The sequence below is a fragment of the Furipterus horrens genome, unplaced genomic scaffold (assembly GCF_987537825.1).
Source record: "Furipterus horrens unplaced genomic scaffold, mFurHor1.1.pri manual_scaffold_2, whole genome shotgun sequence".
Taxonomy (NCBI): Eukaryota; Metazoa; Chordata; class Mammalia; order Chiroptera; family Furipteridae; genus Furipterus; species Furipterus horrens.
This window is the reverse complement of record NW_028327172.1, coordinates 73,582,004-73,602,693: the sequence shown is the minus strand read 5'-3', so window position 1 is coordinate 73,602,693 and position 20,690 is coordinate 73,582,004. Positions and strand designations below refer to the sequence as shown.

Here is a 20,690-nt window from a genome sequence, read left to right as displayed (position 1 = left end):
TTTTATTTATATTGAATAATATTCTCTGATCAGTTACGAATTAATTTTTAATAACAGTGCTTTACAGTATATTATATGAAGGCTCAATAATATATAAAAGTGCATATTCTACTAATATGTTTTTAGAGAAGATAAATACTTATTACAATTGGGTATGTTTATTTTGGATGAAATTAAAATTTTCTTTGAATTCTCTATTCTACTTGAAAGACTATATTCAAGGTATACCCTCTCTCTTTTTTAAAGATGGGTTTCTCAAGCGTGAGAGGCCCACTATATACAATACTAGGCATTCTTCAGTTTTATAGTTAAGAGTCACTTGTGTTCCTCACTCTCTCTTTTAACAGCTGTGTGACTTAATCTGTCAAGGGAGAATGGCAGTTTCTATGTTGTAGGCATATTTGGGTGAGAGAGTACTTGAAGTTTTTATTATTATTACCTAGCACATAGTTGCTCACTGTTACAAAAAATATGAGTTCTGATTTTTTCAAAATGTAATATATTATGGTTGAGATACAGGTCTGAAGTTAAAATAATTTATAAATTAGGTCAGTTTACATATAGACAAACCTGAAAGAATGAAGAGATATATATACCAGGATTAATATGGAGAAAAAGAAGATAAAAATAAATTCCCAGCATAGACAAGGAAGCTAATGTGCTTTGGGACATAACTAAGAAGTAATCTTTTTACCTGATTCTCTCAGTGATATTTTAGAAATTTTCTTCTGTTTACATTTTGTCCGCCCACCTCTTTCTTGTACTACTTTTTTAAAGGTAGAAGTTAACTTATTTGATTTTAGGCCTTTCTTGTTTTCTAATACAGTTGTTCAGTGCTTTAATTGTCCCTGGGAATACTGCTTTAGGAACATCCCACATGTTCTCATATGTTGTATTTTTTTTTTCTAGCTCAAAATACTTTATAATTTTCTTTGTGTTGTGGTTTTTGATCCATGGGCTATTTGGAAGTGTGCTATTAAGTATCCAAATAGTTGACAATTTTCCAAATATCTTTATGCTGTGAGTTCTAATTTAATTCCATTGTACTCAGTGTACATACTTTATGTTACTTGAATCCTTTTAAATTTATTGAGACTTGTGTTATGGCCAAGAATATCATCTATCTTGGTAAATGTCCTGTGTGTCCTTGAGAAAAATGTGTATTTTGCTGATGTTGGATAGTTTCTATCAATGTCAGTTAGGTCAAGTTGATTGATAGTTCATTCAAGTCTTCTATATCCTTAGTGATTTTCTGCTTGTTCTGTAAATTTTTGAAACAGTGGTGTTTAAATTTCCGACTGTAATTGTGGATTTTTCTATTTCTCCTGCAGTCCTGTCAAGGTTTGCTTCATATATTTTGAAACTCTTATTAGGTATATAAACTTTAGGATTGTTAATGTCCTCTTTCTGGTATGATTCTTTTATCATTATGAAATGAGCTTTATCCTTCACAATATTCTTTGCTTTGAAATCTACTTTCTTTGACATAAAAAGAGCCACTTTAGCTTTCTTCAAACTTTTAAAATATCTGCTAAGATCCAGGCATCTTGCTATTGCTTTGTAATTGATGATAAAAGGTAGTACTCTTTTTGGTGCTTCGTAGACTAAGTAGAACTTAGAACTGAGTCTAATGGAAGTAAAACCACAAGTTAATGTGCAGTTATGATACAGTGTGGTAATCATGAGATTGGTGGGAGTACAGTACTGGAGGAGCTTAGAAGACACAGGAGAGTTATTTCAGGAAGGTGACAACTAAATCTAAGCCTCAAATTGAAATATGAGTAGGAGCAGGATGGTAATATTGGTATGTGCAAAACCTGAACATAACAGTACTTTGAGTTTGCATAGAGATGTGATCAGATGTGACTAGAGAAATTAACAATTCCAGATCACAAAGAGATTTGTAATAATAATGGTGGCTCACATTTGTAGGTCCTTACTGTGGGCCAGGCTTGTGTTGTGAGTATTCAGATAACCCTATTAAACAGATCATATTGTTATGACCATTGTAAAATAAGGACATAAAGCATAGACAGAGAGCACAGAGAGATTAAATAACTTGCCCAAGGATATATAGACAGGCAATAGAATGTTACCATGATCGTTCTAACTAGTTCAAGCTTTTAGCCATTATGTCTTTCTGTGTCTGTGATTTAGTAGACCAAACCAGAGTTTGGACTTGATTCTGTTCACAATGCAGAGCTCTTTGAGGATTTTAATCAGGAACACCAATTTGTGTTTTGTGTTATAAAAGCATCACCCTGGCTACAGTTTATATTGGGGAAAGTGTGGAGAAGGCACCTAAAGGTATAGTTGAAAAATATTTCATGTTCTGCATAGAATATATGCTAATTTTAAAGTGAAAATGGTTTTCTGTGGTTCCTTTTCCTCATCTATTAAATGGAAATAAGAATGGTCACCTCTTCATAGGACCGTAAAACAATCAAATTATATAGAATTGCATGTAGTAATTGCTCAATAAATTTTAGCTATGGTGGTGGTGGTAGCGGTGATGATGATGATGATGATGGTAGGTTGACCCTTGAAGCTCAAACTTAAATTTTAGTCATGCTTTCTTTTTCTCTTGTTTTTAATATAAGAGTTTTTATCATAGAACTTACAGATATGGCTTAATCATGCTTCAATACAATAAAATCTTAACTACTACCTTCTTCCTCCCACTAATGTTATTTTGATTTTTCAGTTTATGGGAAAAACAGACGGAGACTATTATACTCTGGATGACATGTTTGTCTCCAAAGCAGCTGAGAGAAAACATTTTGGTGAAGAGGAAGAAAACCAGAGGAGAAAAGCTATTGCTGAACACCGGAGTCTTGCTGCACAAATGGAAAAATGTCTGTATTGTTTTGACAGCTCTCAGTTTCCCAAGCACCTTATTGTTGCAATAGGTATTAAGGTAAGAAATATAACATTCACTGTTTTAAGGAAACGATTTAGTAGTGTAGGTAGATTTGCTTCTTTCTTCATACTCTTATAAGGTTCCTAAGGAACCTGTCTTCTCTTATTCTGTTTAAAATATTTTTCTTTTCTAGGGCCCATGGCCCACAATTCTTAAAATCATTTTTAGAGTGAGTGTACACATTTAAATGACATGATGATTCTGCTCTTTAGAGAGGCAGCATTGGGTACTAGTTGAAGCCCTGGACTTTGGGAGCCAGACTATCTGGATTCAAACTGTGCCTCTGCCATTTACCAGGTGTGTGACCTTATTTTTATGATTGGCACTTGATTCTCCATATTAAAATAACCTCAGAGATAAACTCAGTCTAAAGTAGCTTCTTCTTCCCTTACTTCTCATAGAACCTATTTATTTCTTCATAGAATATCTCATAATTTGAAGAAGTTTACTATATTTTGTTTTACTTTGTTGTGTCTCTTCCCGAATAGTCTATAAGTTCCATGAGGATATAGATAACTTTCACTCAATCATTGTATGCCAAGCATGCACATTTATAGTCACTTATTTCAATAAATTTAATAATCACTTATTTAATAGTCACTTATTTCAGTAAATATTTGGTGGTTTAATTTTATTATTTTTTTAAATTTTTTAATTAATTAATTTATTTTCATATGTTTTATAGATTATGCTATTACAGTTGTCCCAATTTCTTTTCCCTTTGTTCCCTCCACCCAGTGACACCCCCCTCCAATTGTTCCCCCCCTTAGTCCATGCCCATTGGTTGTGCATATAGTTCTTCTCAACATCTTCTTGTCTACTCTACGCCCTCCTACTATGCTGCTTAATTCCTGCATCACCTCCCTTTTCCCACTTCCCCCTCCCTGCTGACCTCCCCCCAATATGTTCCCCATACCTATAATTCTTTTTCCACTCTCGTTGCCTACTTAGTTTGCCTTTGTTTTGATTCCCTAGCTTCCGTTGTCGGTTGTTGTGATACAGTCTTCATTTTAATGTTCATAGTTTTGATCCTCCTTCTCCTAAACAAGTCCCTTTAACATTTCATATAACAGTGGTTTGGATCTGATGAACTCCTTCAGTTTTACTTTGTCCTGGAAGCACTTTTTCTGCTTTTCTATTCTGAATGACAGTTTCACTGGATAGAGTAATTGTGGTTGTAGGCTTTTGATTTTCATTCCTTTGAATATTTCTTGCCAGTCCCTCCTTGCCTGCAGAGTCTCCTTTGAGAAATCAGCTGATAGTCTTAATTGAGACCCCTTTGTACATAATTCTCTTCTTCTCTCTTGCTGCTTAAGATTCTATCTTTATCCTTAATTTTTGACATTTTGTTGATAATATGTCTTGGTGTGGTTCTCCCTGGGTCCAGTTTATTTGGAACTCTCTGTGCTTCCTGGACCTGTAAGTCTATTTCCTTCCCCAAGTTAGTGAAGTTCTTCATTGTTTTTTCACATAATTTTTCAATTTCTAGTACTTCTTCATTACCTTCTCGCAACCCTATGATTTGGATGTTCGCTCTCTTATAGTTGTCCAGGAGGTCTCTGAGCTTCTCCTCATTTTCCTCACTTCTCATTTCCTCTTTCTGCACTGGTCGACTCTTTGTTTCCTTCCCTATGTTCTGATTTGTTGATTTGATCCCTGGTTTTCCTTCTCTCACCACTTCTTTCATATCTGTTTTTGTTCATTTCAGCAGGACTAGCCTACATTCCTTTTCCGTCTTAAGTCCCGCTGTTATTTCTGTAAGCTGTCTTATAAGTATAGTTCTGAACTGAGCATCAGAAAGATTATCTATCTGTTTGTTAATTCATGTATTTGCTTTCTGGTCAGCTGCGTGATTGGGATCTCTATCATTATTCCTGCCATCCTGACAGTTTTCGTTTTACCTTTCCTTCTTGGGCAGGGCTGTCACACCTCCTATGCACTCGTCACTACCAGGTGACGCTTCTCACCACACTGGTGCTTTGTGTAGGGACAGGGGTCCAAGATGGATTCCTGCCGTTCACTCTGCTGAGAGACCGGGAGCCTCCTCCTCCATCCCCATGCTCTCTGCGCCTCACAGTTTGAGGCAATGGGGGTCTGCCTTGCTCAGCGTGCTGGCAGGTCTGGTCTGCAGCCGCGGGGGCTTCCCAGGTGCTTTTCGCCTCCCCTTAAATATGGGTGTCTGTGCTTACCGCAGTCCCGCCGCTCATTGCTACAGCTGCCGCCATCAGCCCAGCTTTATCTCTCTGCCCCGGTTTCGCTCCTCCTACCTTGTCCGGATGAGCATCACTTGTTTATAACTTGATACGTTGGACTTCCGAGTAGCTTTATTTTCTGGAACTTCTGGTTATTTCTGGTTTTGCGGTAGTTGTATTTCTTCTTAGTTGTGGAGAGAGACGGAGCGTGTCAGTCTAGGCCTCCATCTTAGTTGGAAATCCCTGGTGGTTTAATTCTTGTGTTAAGTAAATCATTATTATGTTATGTACTTGATATATGACAGACTCTAATTAGTCACTGGGAAAATAGAGACTCAGATTTACTTGTGGAGCTTGTTATTCTAGTGAATTAGGGGCAAAAATAAACAAGTAATAATTTTTCTGATTTAAGAAAATATTAATTGTCATAAAGCAGATTAAGTGAGAAAGTGGGGTGAAATGATGGGAAATATTTTTTGAGAAGGTGGTGTAGAGGGCTTCTGAGGAGGCATTTTGTAAAGATATAAAAGATGAGAAGGAGCAAGCAACATGAAGCTGTGAATGAATAATGTTTCAGGAAGGGGCATCAGTGAGTGAAAAGCCTTGAGGAGGAAATGCGTTTGGCATTCATGGAACAGAAAGAGGACTAGTGTAGCTGGAGTTGAGTGAGTGAGAAAAAGTGGTGGGAGAAGGAGTTGAATGAATGAATTCTAGTTTTAGGAAATTATAGTTTTGGGAACATACATATACATTTTTCTTAATTAATTTGTTTATTTTGTATCTATACACCCCCCCCCCATATAGCCAATGACTTTTCAATTCCAACTAGTATTTTATATATTTAGGTCTTTAAGACACTTCATTTATATTCTTCTATCTTTCCCTCCATACTTTATGAAAAAGGTAAATGTAAAAATTCCATTCAAAATTTAGTCAATTAAAGAAAACCCACATTTACCAGGCCATTACATAAACATTTACATTTTTATAATTGTAACATTATGTATAAATATTTCATTCCCCCATAGTCTGACCCCTACCTTTAAAAAAATTAAAAATAAAGTAAGTAATACTTAAATTTTTCCTACAGTGTTTTAGAAGAAGTTTGGGTTTTTTTTCAGTGATTTCATTTTCCCTAGTGCATGAAGACAGTCTGGGTTTAGGGAGGGACAGAGTGTAGAGACTTTTTGTTAGTCTCCTGTTTTATAAGGCTAATGATTACTTTGCTGTTAAGCAGAAATGATAAATAGTATTTCAAAACAAATCAAATTCTCACTCAGCTTGAATTTTTGTTATTTAAGTTTAATGTTTTAAATCCAAATTTATTAATGAAACTATATTTGGTACTCATTAGAGTCAGACAGTTAACTAACATTCTGGCCATCAGCTGTTTCTGCCTTCTCGTTCCTTTTTGAAAAATAAAAATCATCTAGCTACCTTTTTGTCTTACCACTATGCTTTATTAAAAAAAAAAAAAAGGATTGACTTTTTTTTAGAATTTTTAGTAGTTTATCTTTTATTGTATTGTATTTTATTTTTTGACTTTGTTTTTCAGAACAGTTTTAGATTTATAGAAGTATTAAGTGGATAGTACAGAGTTCTATATTACCTCATACCCAGTTTCCTCTGTTATTACATTTTATATTAATGTAGTAAATTTGTTTCAACTAATGAACTACTACTGATACTGTTTTTAATTGTGATTATGTTTGTGATTTTACTGTAAATTTAGGTATTTATAGTATTTATTTTAAGTATTTATCCATATCTATTCCTACTTTGTCCTTTCTCAGCAGAGTTTTAAGTTTGCATTATTTTGTTAAATATTGTCTGCCATATAAAATATTTCTAGCTAAAACCTAACAAAAAAATAGCAGAAAATAAAATCAAATCCCTTTGCAGAATATTATTTATGTTCGTCATGAATAACTTTTGCTCACTATATATAAGGTCTGTCCAGAAGGTATCCAGCCATGTAATTTGAAAAATAGAGACATTTATTGAAGAAGATACAAGAAACATTGTACATGGGACAATGATGCCTCAAGTAGGCACCTTGGGACCTCATATAGTTCTCCCAGTCGCCATCAGCTGCCTCATCATATTTTTCTCAATCTCATGAACAGTCTGAAATCTCTTCCCTTTTGAAGGTGATTTTAGTTTTGGGAAAAGCCAGAAGTCACAAGGTGCCAAATCTGGGCTGTAGGGGATCTGGTTCACCTGGGTGATGTGATGTTTCACCAAAAAACTGTGCACAAGATGTGATGCATGAGTGGCACATTGTCATGTTGAAGCTGCCAATCACTTGTTGCCCATAGTTGTGGCCTTCTGAATTATCCAAATAGTTTCCGTGGAGCTTTGTTCAAGCTTAATGCAAAATTTGATTGCAGATTCATTGCTCTACTCGCTCAGTCATTGTGAATATGATGGCCACACAGTACATATGCTCACTCAACGACATCTACCACCCCCATTGAGTAGTGCAGTGAAGTCGTCATTGTTCACACATGCACATTCCAGTCCACTCTCCTTGGCTGCCAGGTTACATCGATGTCGTGCTGTTTTTGTTATATTAACAATGGCTCAACTTTTTCTGGACAGACCTCATACATACTAATTGATGCTGAAAAAGAAAAACACGATAGCTTATAATGGAAAAATAGCACCAGTTTATAGGTAAACATGTATGTAAATAAATAGAACTTAGCCAGAGAAGTGAAGTCATACAGAAGTTATTTCCTTTCTCACTTTGGGTTAATTCTCTTTTCTCAGCCAGTGAGGGGAAGAAGAACTGAATTAATAAACCTTAGTTAGACATCTCTACTATTACCAGGCTATGTGTTTTTCTTTTTTTTTGCAAAATTATGTCAGCACCTTTTAAAAGCATATAGCTTTCTCAGATCAAAGATAAAGTGTTATTCAGTCTGTACTTGGGGAAGCTTAATCTTTGATATATAACAGTTAAAACAGAAACTTGTTACTTTCCAGTTGATTAAAAGCTATCTTCATGGCTTTTAAAATATTAAATATCTTTAAAAGTATTAAAATATATTGCTTATAAACAAGAATGCTTTACTAAATGTTAGCTGCATTTCCCTACTAAGGGCTTATCTGATGCAACTGAGAATAAATAGCATTAACATTTCATGTTTGCAATTTTTCTTTGTAGGTTTATTTATGTTTACCCAACTTCCAATCTCTTACCGAGGGTCACTGCTTGATAGTCCCTTTGCAGCACCATAGAGCAGCTACCTTATTGGATGAAGACATCTGGGAAGAAATTCAGGTTAGCATGATAGTGTTCATTATTATTGTAACTCTCATGAGCAATATTTACAAAACTATTGTGATAAATCTCAACAGGTTTTATACCTTCATCCATTGATTTTAACTTTCCGAACTTAAACACTTGTGTACTTTTCCATAGTTGTGTATATCTGTGGATGGTGATGTTTTCACCATGATCCCTTCCTTGTGTACTGCATGCTTTGGAAGCCTTTTTAAAAAAATAATTGAGATACAGTAGTCCTTTACTATATTGAGGTTCACTTATCGCGGGATTTTAAAAAATATTATATTTAATTTTTATTGCGGATTTTTTGCTATATCGTGAGATTTTGCAGTACTGTATACGTATGTTGTTAAAGTTACATAGGTTTAAGAGTGTAGAAAAAAATGTAAGGTTCCTACTTCGTGGGGGGGTGGGGTCTAGAACATAATACCTGCGGTAAGTGAGGGAATACTGTATATTGATATATAACATATTAGTTTTGGGCGTGCAACTGAAGGCTTTATCTATTAAATAAACCTGTGACAAAGTAATTATTATTTTTACTTAAAAAAAAATCAGTGTAATATTTTTAATCAGTGCATTTGTGGAATGTGAGATAATCGTTCTTACCACAGTAAGCAAATACATTACAGCCAAAAGGAAAAACATTTTCAGATAATAAAATATAGATTTTGGAAGTTAGATGTGTATATTCAGCAGTCATTATATTTTTCTACCATGAAACTGGCTGTCCCTGCTGCTGTGATCTTTGTGGGGATTTTGTTACCAGCTTTAATTTCTGTACTTTAATAACCTAGCCCAGAGTTTGGATTCAGGGACTTCTTTTTTTTTTTTCCTTTCTTCCTTCCTTCCTTCCATGGTTTTAAGAAATTGAAAGGCACAATATAGGTGAAATTGCTGCTGAATTATTTCAAGACCTCATAATGACAGAGGGTGAGAGGAAGGAATGAAGGAAGGAAGGAGAGAGAGAAGGGGGAAGGGAGGAAGGAAGAAAGGAAGGAAAGAGAGAGAGAGACAGAGGAAGAGAGAGAGAGAGGGAGAGAGAGGGAGAGAGGGATAAAGAAAGAGGGAGGGAGAGAGGGAGGAAGGAAAGAGGAAGGAAACTCTTGTTTTTCTGATACCTGACAACTGAATAGGGGCTGTAGGGACTCCTACTTAGAAAAATGTGAAAATGCTAAGACTTCAGAAGAGACTATATACTAGTTTTTTCACCATGTTGATAAAGATGCCAAAAGAGGGGATATTTTGACTGCATTCCATGAAATTCAGTTTCTTTCTCCCTGCAATATTTAAGTTTATGCTGTGAAAGTTAAAGGACAGACTGTTTTAATGCATCTACAGCCAAGCAAGGGTAAGAATGTGGACAAATATATTTGATGTGAAAATTTGTTTTCTTTTTTCTAGTAGTGGATGCCAGTGCAATAAATAAGGTGGAAAGTAGGCAAATTTAGTTTTCAGTTATTTTGGGACTTTTCTAAAATGCTTTAAAAAATTTATATATGCAAAACTTATTTAACTTAGAGCAAAATATAATGTCAAATGGAATTTAAGTAATACAGAAATCAAGTCTATTTTATATTTCTGTAAGAACTTAAGCTACTTGAAAAACATTGAAGTGGATAAAGAAGAAATTTATTCAGTACAACATATACTGAGTGCGTGAGTATAAGGTAATCCAAGTGTTGTGAGAAATGCAGAGACAAACCATTGATTAATTCTGCCCAAAGGTATGGTGTATTCTACTACAGGTTACATTATAGCTTAGCAGATTCTATAAGCCATATGCATTACAGAAAATTGAGTGAGGGAGGAAAAGCCAAATTGTTTTATGCGAATAATGGCATTATAGCTCTTTGTGTGTGTGTTATAAAATAAAAAAATTGTCAGAAGTTGTAAATTACTGTAAGATAGTAAATGAAGAAAATACCTGAATTCTAGCTTATTTAAAGATAGCTCTTCTGATTTTTTGCTTTTACTTCAAAATATATATAGAAACTCAAATTATGTCTTGGTGAATATCCTTTTGGTCATTCTGAGGCTGTCCTCCTCCAACGCCTCGGCTTGGTGGGAACTCCCTGTCCAGCAGAGGTTTCAGGATCATGGATGAGGGAGAATAAAATTACCCCAACACTGTTTTGTCTGGGAAGAGGAGAGGTGGCAAATCTCTCTAGAGGAGAAGAGCGTTAAATGTTTTCTCCTGGTCCCTTTTATTGAGGAGGGGATTCGGCAGATACAAGGTCAAGACCCATGAATCATCAATTAGCTTTAGATGCTTGGGTTACAGTTGACAGTTACTGATTACAGATATCAGTGTAAAGAACACAGTGACTAGTCTGTGTCAGGGCCTGCTAAACATCCTGATGCCATGCACATCAGGTGCAAGACTTCATACATTTTTTTGCTACACACTGTTTATAGTTAATTAAGAGATAAGAAAAGCAGAGCAAGCTCTGAAGCATAATATGCATTCCTTTAAAAATTTTTTTTTATAGTTGGTATGTATTTAATATTTATTGTGCCAGGCATTGTTCTAAGCATGTGTTAACTTAATCCTCACAACAGCTCTTTAATGCAGGTCCTATTATCCACAGAGAGGTTAGGTGACTTTCTCCAAAACATATACTTGGAAAGTGAAAGCTGAGATTCAAAGGAAACATAATTGAGTTCTAGTCCTAGCAGTTCCACTAAGTAGCTGTGTAACTTTGGGCCAGTCACTTGACTTCTCTGGGCCTATCAGAAAAGGACATTGGACTAGTTTACCTCTGGCCATACTTAGGTCTGCAATCTGATAGACAAGCTCCTATGAGTAGTCCCTCAGAGCAAACCTAACGCTGGAAGGGGTAATTCATTCTGTTGGTAGTAGGTGTGAATCAGATCCTCCTGTTTTACAGCCCAGTGGAATCTCAGGCATGAAATATATTCTATAAATGTTCAGTTGTTATTGTAATTACTACTATTTTAATAGGAAACATCAGTGCTAATTTCCCCTACCCCTTCAGGGGCTTGTCTTATCTCCAGACCCTTTTTCTTTCCTTTTCTTTTTTTTTAAAGTATATTTTATTAATTATGTTGTTACAGTAGCTCCAGGTTTTTTTCCCCCTTTGCCCCACTCTGCCCAGTATCCCCCTTCCCTCCAGCAATCCCACCCCCCTTGGGTCGTGCATATAAGTTCTTTGGCTTCACCCTTTCCTATATTATTCTTAACTTCCCCCTGTATTTTGTACCAACCAATTATGCTTCTTAATCCCTTCATCATTTTCCCATTTCTCCCCCTCCCCGCTCCCAGCTGATAATCCTCCAAATGATCCCCATACCTATGATTCTTTTCCTATTCTGGTTTGCTTAGTGGGATTTTTTAATTTTTTATTTCTTAGATTCAGTTGTTGATAGTTGTGAGTTTTGGTGTTCATAGTTTAGATCTTTTTTTTCTTAAGTAAGTCCCTTTGGCATTTTATATAATAATGGCTTGGTGATGATGAGCTCCTTTAGCTTTACCTTGTCTGGGAAGCACTTCATCTGCCCTTCCATTCCAAATGATAGACTTGTTGGATAGAGTAATCTAATAAGGCAGGTTGCCTTTCATCACATTGAATACTGCTTGTCAGTCCCTTCCAGTGCAAAGTGTCCTCTGAGAAATCAGCTGATAGTCCTATAGGCACCCCCCTGTAGGCAACTCTCCGCCTCTCTTTATCTTTCACCTTTGGCATCTCAATCATGATGCCTTCTGGTGTGGTCCCCTCTGGGTCCAGCTTGCCCGGGATCTTCTGTGCTTCCCGGACCTGTATGTCCATCTCCTTCACAAAATTTGGGAAGTTTTCCTCATTTTTTTCAATTCTTGCTTCCTCATTCTGCACTGGTTGACTGTTTTTTTCTTCTTTATGTTCCAAAACATTGATTTGAACTCTCGTTTCCTTCCCTTCATCATTGGTTTTGTGTGGATTTTCCTTCGTTTCACTTAGCATAGCCTTCACTTCTTCTGTTATGCATTTGTCATACTCAAGCATATCTGTCAAGCCTGTGAGCATCTTTATCACCAGTGTTTTAAATTCTGCGCCTGTTAGGTTGTCTGTCTCCTCATCTTTTAGGTTGGCTATCTTCTCATCGCTTAGTTCTCCCACTGGAACCTCGATCCATTCCCCATTTTGGGCCATACTTCTCTGTCTCCTCATTCTGACAGGCTCCTGTGTTTGTTTGCCTCTGTGTCCCAGGTAGAGCTGTCACTCCTGTTATGTTGTAAGGAGCAGGAGCCTTAGGGATTCATCAGTACAGGGCGACCTGTTTCACCACGTTGTGGCACTGTATGTGGGGGAGGGGTCCGAGAGGGAACAATGCTGCCTGCCCAGCACTCACCCCTTTTCCAGGCACCTCTCCCACTTCTGCACTGGACTGACGCCCCTCTAGCTGCTGCCCTGGCCGTCGTTCCTAGAGTGGGTGGGTCTGCGGACGTTCTAGGACCGTGGGGGCCCTTTAAACAAGCGGACTCTGCTGAAAGGCCAACAGTTTCTGCCTCCACCCCAAGCCCCACTGGTCTGCACAGTCAGAAGCAATGAGGCTTGATCTTCCCTGGTGCTGGGACTGTGAGCTGCTAGGTCCAGTGAGGAGCTGGGAACGCTCTCCAGGTGTCCCTCCGGACATTTTAAAATGTGTGACTGCGTTATCTGCCGGCCTGCCGCTGCTGCCGCTACCACACCACATCCTCTCTGCCCCAGCTTCGCCCCTCCTACCTGTCTCGATGAGTATTTCTTCTTTATATCTTTGTTTGCTGGACTTCCATGCAGTTTGATTTTCTGGAACTTCTGGTTGTTTCTAGTTTTGAGGGGGTTGTATTCTTTCTTAGTTATGGAAGGAGATGCAGCATGTCTATCTACGCCTCCATCTTGCTCAGAAGTCATAATATGCATTCTTTAAATCCAATTCCCATGGGAACATTCTGAGTGGCCTTCGAGGAGTCATGCCTGCCTCTGGCCTTCCCAGTGTTCTGGTCGAGTCTTACAAGGCTTCAGGAGCCTGGCCAGCAGCTTGGGCTACAGTTCTCGAAACCACATAGAAGGGTCCCCTACAGTCATTCACCTCTTTTAGAGAATATATATTTTTTAATGATTAGATTCAGCAAAATATATTGTTTGCAAATACGGAAACCATTTCTTTCAAGTGATTTCTCTTACCAACCTCTAGTAACATTTAAATTTAAATTTATATTTTATATTTAATAAAAGTACGAATATAAGTTTCAACAGAGCATTTGGGAATAATCACAAATTTTGAATAAGTTCCAATATTTTAGTTTTATTAAAAACATTGTGAAACTCTGTCTCCTTTAAATTTATTTTTATCAGCTTGAGAGAAATGCTTGGTCATATGTTATAGTCAAACACCATAGGTCCGTTTTTAAAATATCCCAAATTAGCAATATGGTGGTGGAGTCGTTGATTCATCTCCAACAGTGGGCTTCACTGTGGAGTTATATGATGGGCCTATTTCATTGGGAAACCTCCAGTGTTGGTACCTTTAGGTCATTTTCATGGAACCAGTTAGAATCTCTAGCAAAACCCTCGTCTGGCCTCGAGCATTTAAGCCAGCTTGCCAGTGTTCTGGGAGCCCAGTGTGGGAAGAAGGCTGGGTGGCACGATGTTGAACATTTAAGAACATTAAGTAACACTTCCTATAATGCCCCTCTTTTCAGACTGTATGTTCTCAGTTATTTGATTTTCCCAGCCCAGCCTCCTTCTCCAAAGGCTGATCCGCTAGTGTTCTGCTGGTGTGGAGGAGGGGCTCTGGTTTGTTAATGGCTTTTTGAAAAACTTTCACCTAGCCATCTGCTTTTTACCACATTTCACTTGTACTTCCACAGTTACTCGGTGCTGCCAGTTCCTAAGCCTTTTGAGAATCTGCAGCTTGGCTTTCTTCTTTACTATCACTCATAAACTCCCTCCCCTATACCACCCAGGTATGAACCAGCTTCTTTTGTTTAAGTCAGAAAATCATAGGTGATCTGTCAGTGTATTTTTTCTCATTCTTTGTTCTAGTAGTTTTTTTGCTGTTTTAAAAATCACTTTAATATCATTTTTGGGGGGTCACCCTGTGAAGTGTATAGAGTTGAATGTGTACATCCTATTCTATCTCATAATATCTATCTCTGGATAACTTCAACTTTAGACATGTTCTATTTAGAGAACTTGAGTAAATAATAGTATTAATATTACATGATAGCTTTGATATTTTTAAGAAAAATAATGTTTATTTCAAAGTTGTATACCCATATCTACTTGATATTTTTGTAGTGTGGCTTGATACATATTAAAAATTCTAACACCCTGTAGTATAGTTTACATAAATACATTGTAAGAGGACTGAATGGTAATGGAAAAAATATATAATAAAGATTAAATAAAAAAATGTTTAAAATAATAAATTTGAATATTGTTTATACACACAAGAACTATATTGTAAGGAATTTTAGTCTAGGTGTGTTAAGTAAATGAGGAATGGCAGTTAGTTTAGAAATGTGGAAAATAATGATTACCCAAAGGATGAAGTATTGTCTAATAGGAATATGGACATTTTATGTTATCCCCATAACATGGGATCTCCGTATCTCTCTGAAGCATAAAGTATTTTTTGATAATGAGTTAAAAAGTTTTCTTCATTGTTTAGTTGTCATGTAATTATAAAAGTGAATATAATTTAAATATGTACAGCATGTTATATTGAACTTTAATGAAGTTAATAACCCCAAATTATGCTATTTAACTCGTATTTTAAAATTAAAGTCTTTTATGTACATAGAGAAGTACTTAAGTGTATATGTGGGTCCTCCTTGAAGATATTAGTGTGCTGTTTGTATATTTTATAATATCAAATTATTCTTGTATCATCACTAATTTAGTACTTTTGGGTTTTCATTTATAATCCATGACATCTTGAGTCTGTCTCCACTGCTTCCTACATGAAACCAGGAAAGGATTATGAAGAGACGTGAAGGAAGAAAGTCTATGAAATAATCTTTGGATTACCTAAATTATTGATATTGTTGCTTTTTGTCCACTTTCCCCCTTCTTTAAAAATGTTTGGTTTTAAAATATAGAGCTCCCCTCTGGTAATGATTTTCCTTCTTCTAATATGCAAAATTATCTTTTCACTGCAGAACTAGATAATGAAATAAATAACAATTAATTGAAAATTCATAATAAATAAAAATTTATAAACATAGTAGCAGTTAACCTAGAGACAATTTTAAAAAACTGTTATGAAACCAAATTTCTATATTTTCCCATTTGATTTTGTTTTTTAGTAGTTTTGTGTGTGTTTTTTTAGGCCTGTGAAGGTTGCTATTTGGGACATGCTATTTGAGTAGAGGGAACAGTAGGGTTAACTGTTGTAATTTTCTGGGTCATCAGCAGCTTCAGTCATTTCACTGTTGTCAGTGAATTGACCATCTTATTATTCTTCAGTTCTCTTACAAATAACACCTAACTCACAGTACCTTCAGATGGCCAAAGTTAATTTCTTATATCACATTCCAGTGTGGACTGGACTGACAGTTTTCTAAGGCAGATCACCTATAAGCAGCACTTCAGTCATCCAGGCCCCTTTCCTGGTAAGGCTGTCCTATGGTGGAGGCCTTCTCTTTCAGCACCGGATGGAAGAAAATGAACATGAGAAGGCACACTGCCTCTGTGCTGTTTCAACACACAAGTGATACGTATTTCTATATATATTCATTGCTCAGAGTTAAATACAGCCCTACCTAAGTCCCAGAGTGTCTGGAAAATTTAGTCTTGTTTGCCCTGGGAAAGGGAAAAAGAAAGAGTTTAGGTAACACAGCCTTTTGCGGAAGCGTTTTTATCTGTAGAAATCAGATTGGGGGCATGGCAACTATAAAGTTTGAATAATCAGTTTTAATCTATACCAGTATTTTATATTTTATTATTTATCATAATTTAACCTCAGTTATCTGTGTGCTGTATCTATTAATATGATTTTTATAAAGTATACCTAAGTCAGAATTTTTAAAAGAGGAAATAATCATCTATAATCATCTATAATGATTTGCCTCACAATCACCTATAATGAAATTATAGGTGAAAACTCAACAGCCCCTTACATCATTAGCCAAAGACTTTGAAATTTGTAACAAATTGAGTGTCTCAAGTGAAGAGACAATTTTCAACTAAATATTGATGCAGTCAGAAATGGAAAGTGAATCCCATATCTGTTGCTGAAGAGGTACCTCTCTAGTTCACCTCAAATTATAATTGTCTTCCTCCCTGCCTCCCTTCCTTCCTCCCTTTCCCTATTTGCTTTTACTTTGAGTAGAAAACAGAAAATTGATGAGTAATCAATAATAAGTGGAGGCCTGGTGAGAACCCAGAATGTTCATCCCCTACCAGCAGTAATAATTAGCCTCTTCCCTTTTTGGGTGTCAGCAGAGGCTGAGTGGGGAACCTGAACTTCTAGGCGATGACTCAACAGTAACCTGGTCGAATCTCCAGGGAATTATTCTGAGTGGAAAATGCTAACCCCAAAAGATTATGTAATTCCATTTATATAACATTCCTGAAATGACAAAATCAAAGAAATAGGTTGTTGCCAAGATTTATGAAAGGGGGTGGGGATGGGAGTGAGTGTGACTAGAAAAGGGGCAATAGTATTGGAATTGCTCTGTAACTTGACTGCATCAATATTAGTATATTGGTTGTGTGTGGTTTTGTAAAATACTATCACTGGGAGAACCTGAGTTAAGCATACATGGGATTGCTCTGTATTATTTTGACATATTGATCTATAATAATAATAAAATAATTTTAATTAAAATATTAAAAAGTTATAAATCAAGCTGATAAGTCAAGTGTTTCATCCTCCCACTCAAATATACTTGCATAACACTCTACAAGGCCAAGTTTGAATTTGTAATCCTCAGACACTGTGGGGTTCTATACATGGTGCTGTGGGGAGAGTTGGCTTTTGGCTCCTGGTCTTCAACCTGCTCCCCCTTCTAATCCGTCTTCATGCTGTACTACGAGGGGTGTCCTGTGAATGCATGTTAACATTGTAGTCTCCATGTCTAAGCTCTTCTACAAACTACTGCCCCTCAGGTCTAGATGTGTGAAATAAAAGGTGAATAACTAAGTAAAAATATAGTAAAAAACAGGGATTTTATAATAATAATGAGCTATTTGGGAAAAGAAAATAGTCTTTTCAACTTTATTTGATTTTCATATACTTGGTAGGACTGGATTATATGTGAAAATAGGGCATTGCTTGAATATACAAGGTTACAAGTGAAGAGTCAGCAGAATTATAAGGGAACCAGCAAATGAGGATACTGTGAGCATCGGAAGCAATAAGAAGTAAATTCTCCTTGTCTGTTGCTGAATTCTCAGATGCCTACCTGCTCAGAGCACCTTTTTTTGGCTTATGGATATTTTTCTATGATTTTACAGTCAGTTCTGCATATTTTACTACCTGAATCTGACTTTTATCTCTTTTCTTATTTTCATTTATTGGAACCATTTAATATATACATAAAAATGTGCAGCTTGAGTTTCAGTTTTTTTAAAAAATGTTTAAATAGGTGAAATTATGTAATGCCCTATGTATCTGGTAACCGTTTTCTCTTCAGATGTTTAGAAAATCATTGGTAAAGATGTTTGAAGATAAAGGATTGGACTGCATCTTTTTAGAAACTAACATGAGCATGAAGAAACAGCGTCATATGGTTTATGAATGTATTCCTCTCCCGAAAGAAGTGGGTGATATGGCTCCCATCTATTTCAAGGTATTTATAGATAATCTTTACATGCATACTTATATTTTGCTACAGTGCTGTTTTATAAATACAGTTATCTTTATTCTTGTATTTTTCTTCAACGTACTTAAATGAAATTTTATATTATATAAATAAATAAATCTGTGTACATTTCCATCGAAAAAGCTTAGGATTTTGACCTCTAAAAGCGCGCTTTTTTTTTATAAGTGTGAATATACTCGCAAATGGTAATTTATAATTACTATTTCAATTTCTCATTTCTCAAATGGAGAATCAGAGTTTTATCTTGAGTACTTCCATATCAAAATTATGGGCATAACTCTGGAAAACTTATCGTTGAAGTTCATGAGAGCCTTAGTTATGTACAAACAGTATGAATGGCAAGTTATAGATGTTTTAGTATTTAATATCTCATTATGCTATTTGTAATAAGAAACTAATACCTAACCTTGACATATACTTTTGGGTATATAGTAAATGACTAGAGTTCTTAAGTGTCATAATATTCAATCAGCTTTCACTAAATAGCATGTGTTTATTGCTAACCCAAATATGACATATTGAGAGTTCATAGACTAATGTAAATATGTAAATGTAGAACCATTTATGAAATAGTAACATATGCAATGAAAAAAAGGTAATATTTTGTGAGATGGTGTTGGAAGATTTGCAAATGCAATGTTTAGACAGTATAGGATGGTAATGTTTATTAATGTGAAAAGGATTATAAAACTTTTTAAGGTTAGTGAGATGGTGAAAATCTACTTTTTATCTAGACCTTTAAAAAAAAATCTGAATATTTGGTGTAAAAACTTATGCCATTAAAATAGAGGATAAGCCAGACAATCTTAAAATCCATGCCAATCTTACATTAAAGAAAATCAGTTGAGTCATTTGAGAAAGAGATTATTATACTGTTCTTTAGTGATTTTCTTTTTTTCTTTCTTTTTTTTTTTTTTGGTACTTCCTCAGTATAGTCTTAGATGATTGTGAGTATAGGCATTGAAATATAGGGCACAATATATGGTCATTAAAAATGCATTTATTGGATTTGGCTTCAGTTTTATATAGAGTGTGCATATTGTAGTGTCAACAGAAGCAATCCATGCCTTTTAAATAGGGAACAGTATATCTGATGTATTTGAATGTTAATTTCATCATTAAAATTTGCTTTATTAATAATACTATATGAAAATGAGTTTATTTTATACTCATCACCCTGGCCTTGTTTTCTATTAAACATTTCTTTGTCATAAATACTAGTCATATTGCTTAGCCTAGGAAGTCTTATAATGTCATTTCTATGTTTTTTCACCTGCATTTTTTACTTCTTTGTTATATATCTGGAAATATTCAACTACTTGGTTGCTAAAAAGCTTATAAATTACTCCTTTCATATTGGGAAGAAGAGCAGTAAAATGAAGTATATTTAAGTAGATTTCTATGAATGGCATAAGGAATTTATAAACTTATATTCACAATTTATGTGCAATGGTAAATTGATTGGTCTTATGAAGGATTGTTTTAATGTCATATAGAGGAGCTGAAGTTAACATCAGTATAAGAGTCAAGAATGAGAATTATATACCTTGGCTAACAATAAGACTTTAAAAAATCAAGGAGTTCCAATTTTAAATAACAAATGAAAGCCTATGCATTCAAAATCACTTACCATGTATAATATACCCTGTAATTAATTTACTGTATTATTAGACTTTTAAATTATCTCATTGTATTTGCATATATATCATTTTTCATTAACAAATGACTATTTTAGAAAGCTATAATGGAATCTGATGAAGAGTGGTCTATGAACAAGAAATTGATTGATCTCTCTTCAAAAGATATCAGAAAGTCTGTAAGTATCTATTCCCTCCTCTCCCCCTAATATTAGAAATTACACTTAAGAATCCTCACTAACTTCCACATTGTATTGGAGAAAGAGACCATTTGGCTAGTTCTACAAATAAAGAAGAAATTATTTTCATTCTGCCTGATCTAGCAAATGCACATTTGTTCAAGTGCTTATTTGAATGTTTATTCCTGACCTTCTGGCCCTCTGCCATTGTAGTGCCTATAATTGGCTGTGACAGCCATCAGACTGCCACAAAGTTTTTCTCATGGGCTTCTCAGCCTCAATGGGACAAGTGGTGAGAGAGAGACTTTCTTGTCAATAGAACTATAATGAGAGACATTTTCTTAGAGGCTCTGTTTTGAATTTGGAACTTGTTTGATTATGTGTTTTTTTTTTATTACACAAGGTTTCTTGTTAAATCCCTTTAAAATAGTTAAATACAAATAGGTAGTTACAGAATAGCCATGGAGATGTAAAGTACAGTACAGGAAATGGAGTAGCCAAAGAACCTATCCATGACCCATGGACATGAACAATGGTGTGGTGATTGCCTGAGGGCGCGGGGGATGCTGGGTGGAAGGGGGCAAAAGGGCAAGAATTAGGACAACTGTAATAGCATAAACAATAAAATATAATTTAAAAAATATATAGACTATGAAAAT

The 20,690-nt window shown here is 35.6% G+C and overlaps 1 protein-coding gene across 1 annotated transcript in view; it reads left to right on the top strand.

Moving 5' to 3' along the window:
* Positions 1-20,690, top strand: part of CWF19L2 (CWF19 like cell cycle control factor 2) — a 139,800-nt gene that overhangs the window by 98,370 nt on the left and 20,740 nt on the right. Inside the window, exons 13-16 of the mRNA XM_090265870.1 lie at positions 2,705-2,917; positions 8,282-8,398; positions 18,027-18,182; positions 19,951-20,031. Of these exons, the coding sequence (XP_090121996.1) occupies positions 2,705-2,917; positions 8,282-8,398; positions 18,027-18,182; positions 19,951-20,031 (567 nt within the window). The remainder of the gene's footprint in view (positions 1-2,704; positions 2,918-8,281; positions 8,399-18,026; positions 18,183-19,950; positions 20,032-20,690) is intronic.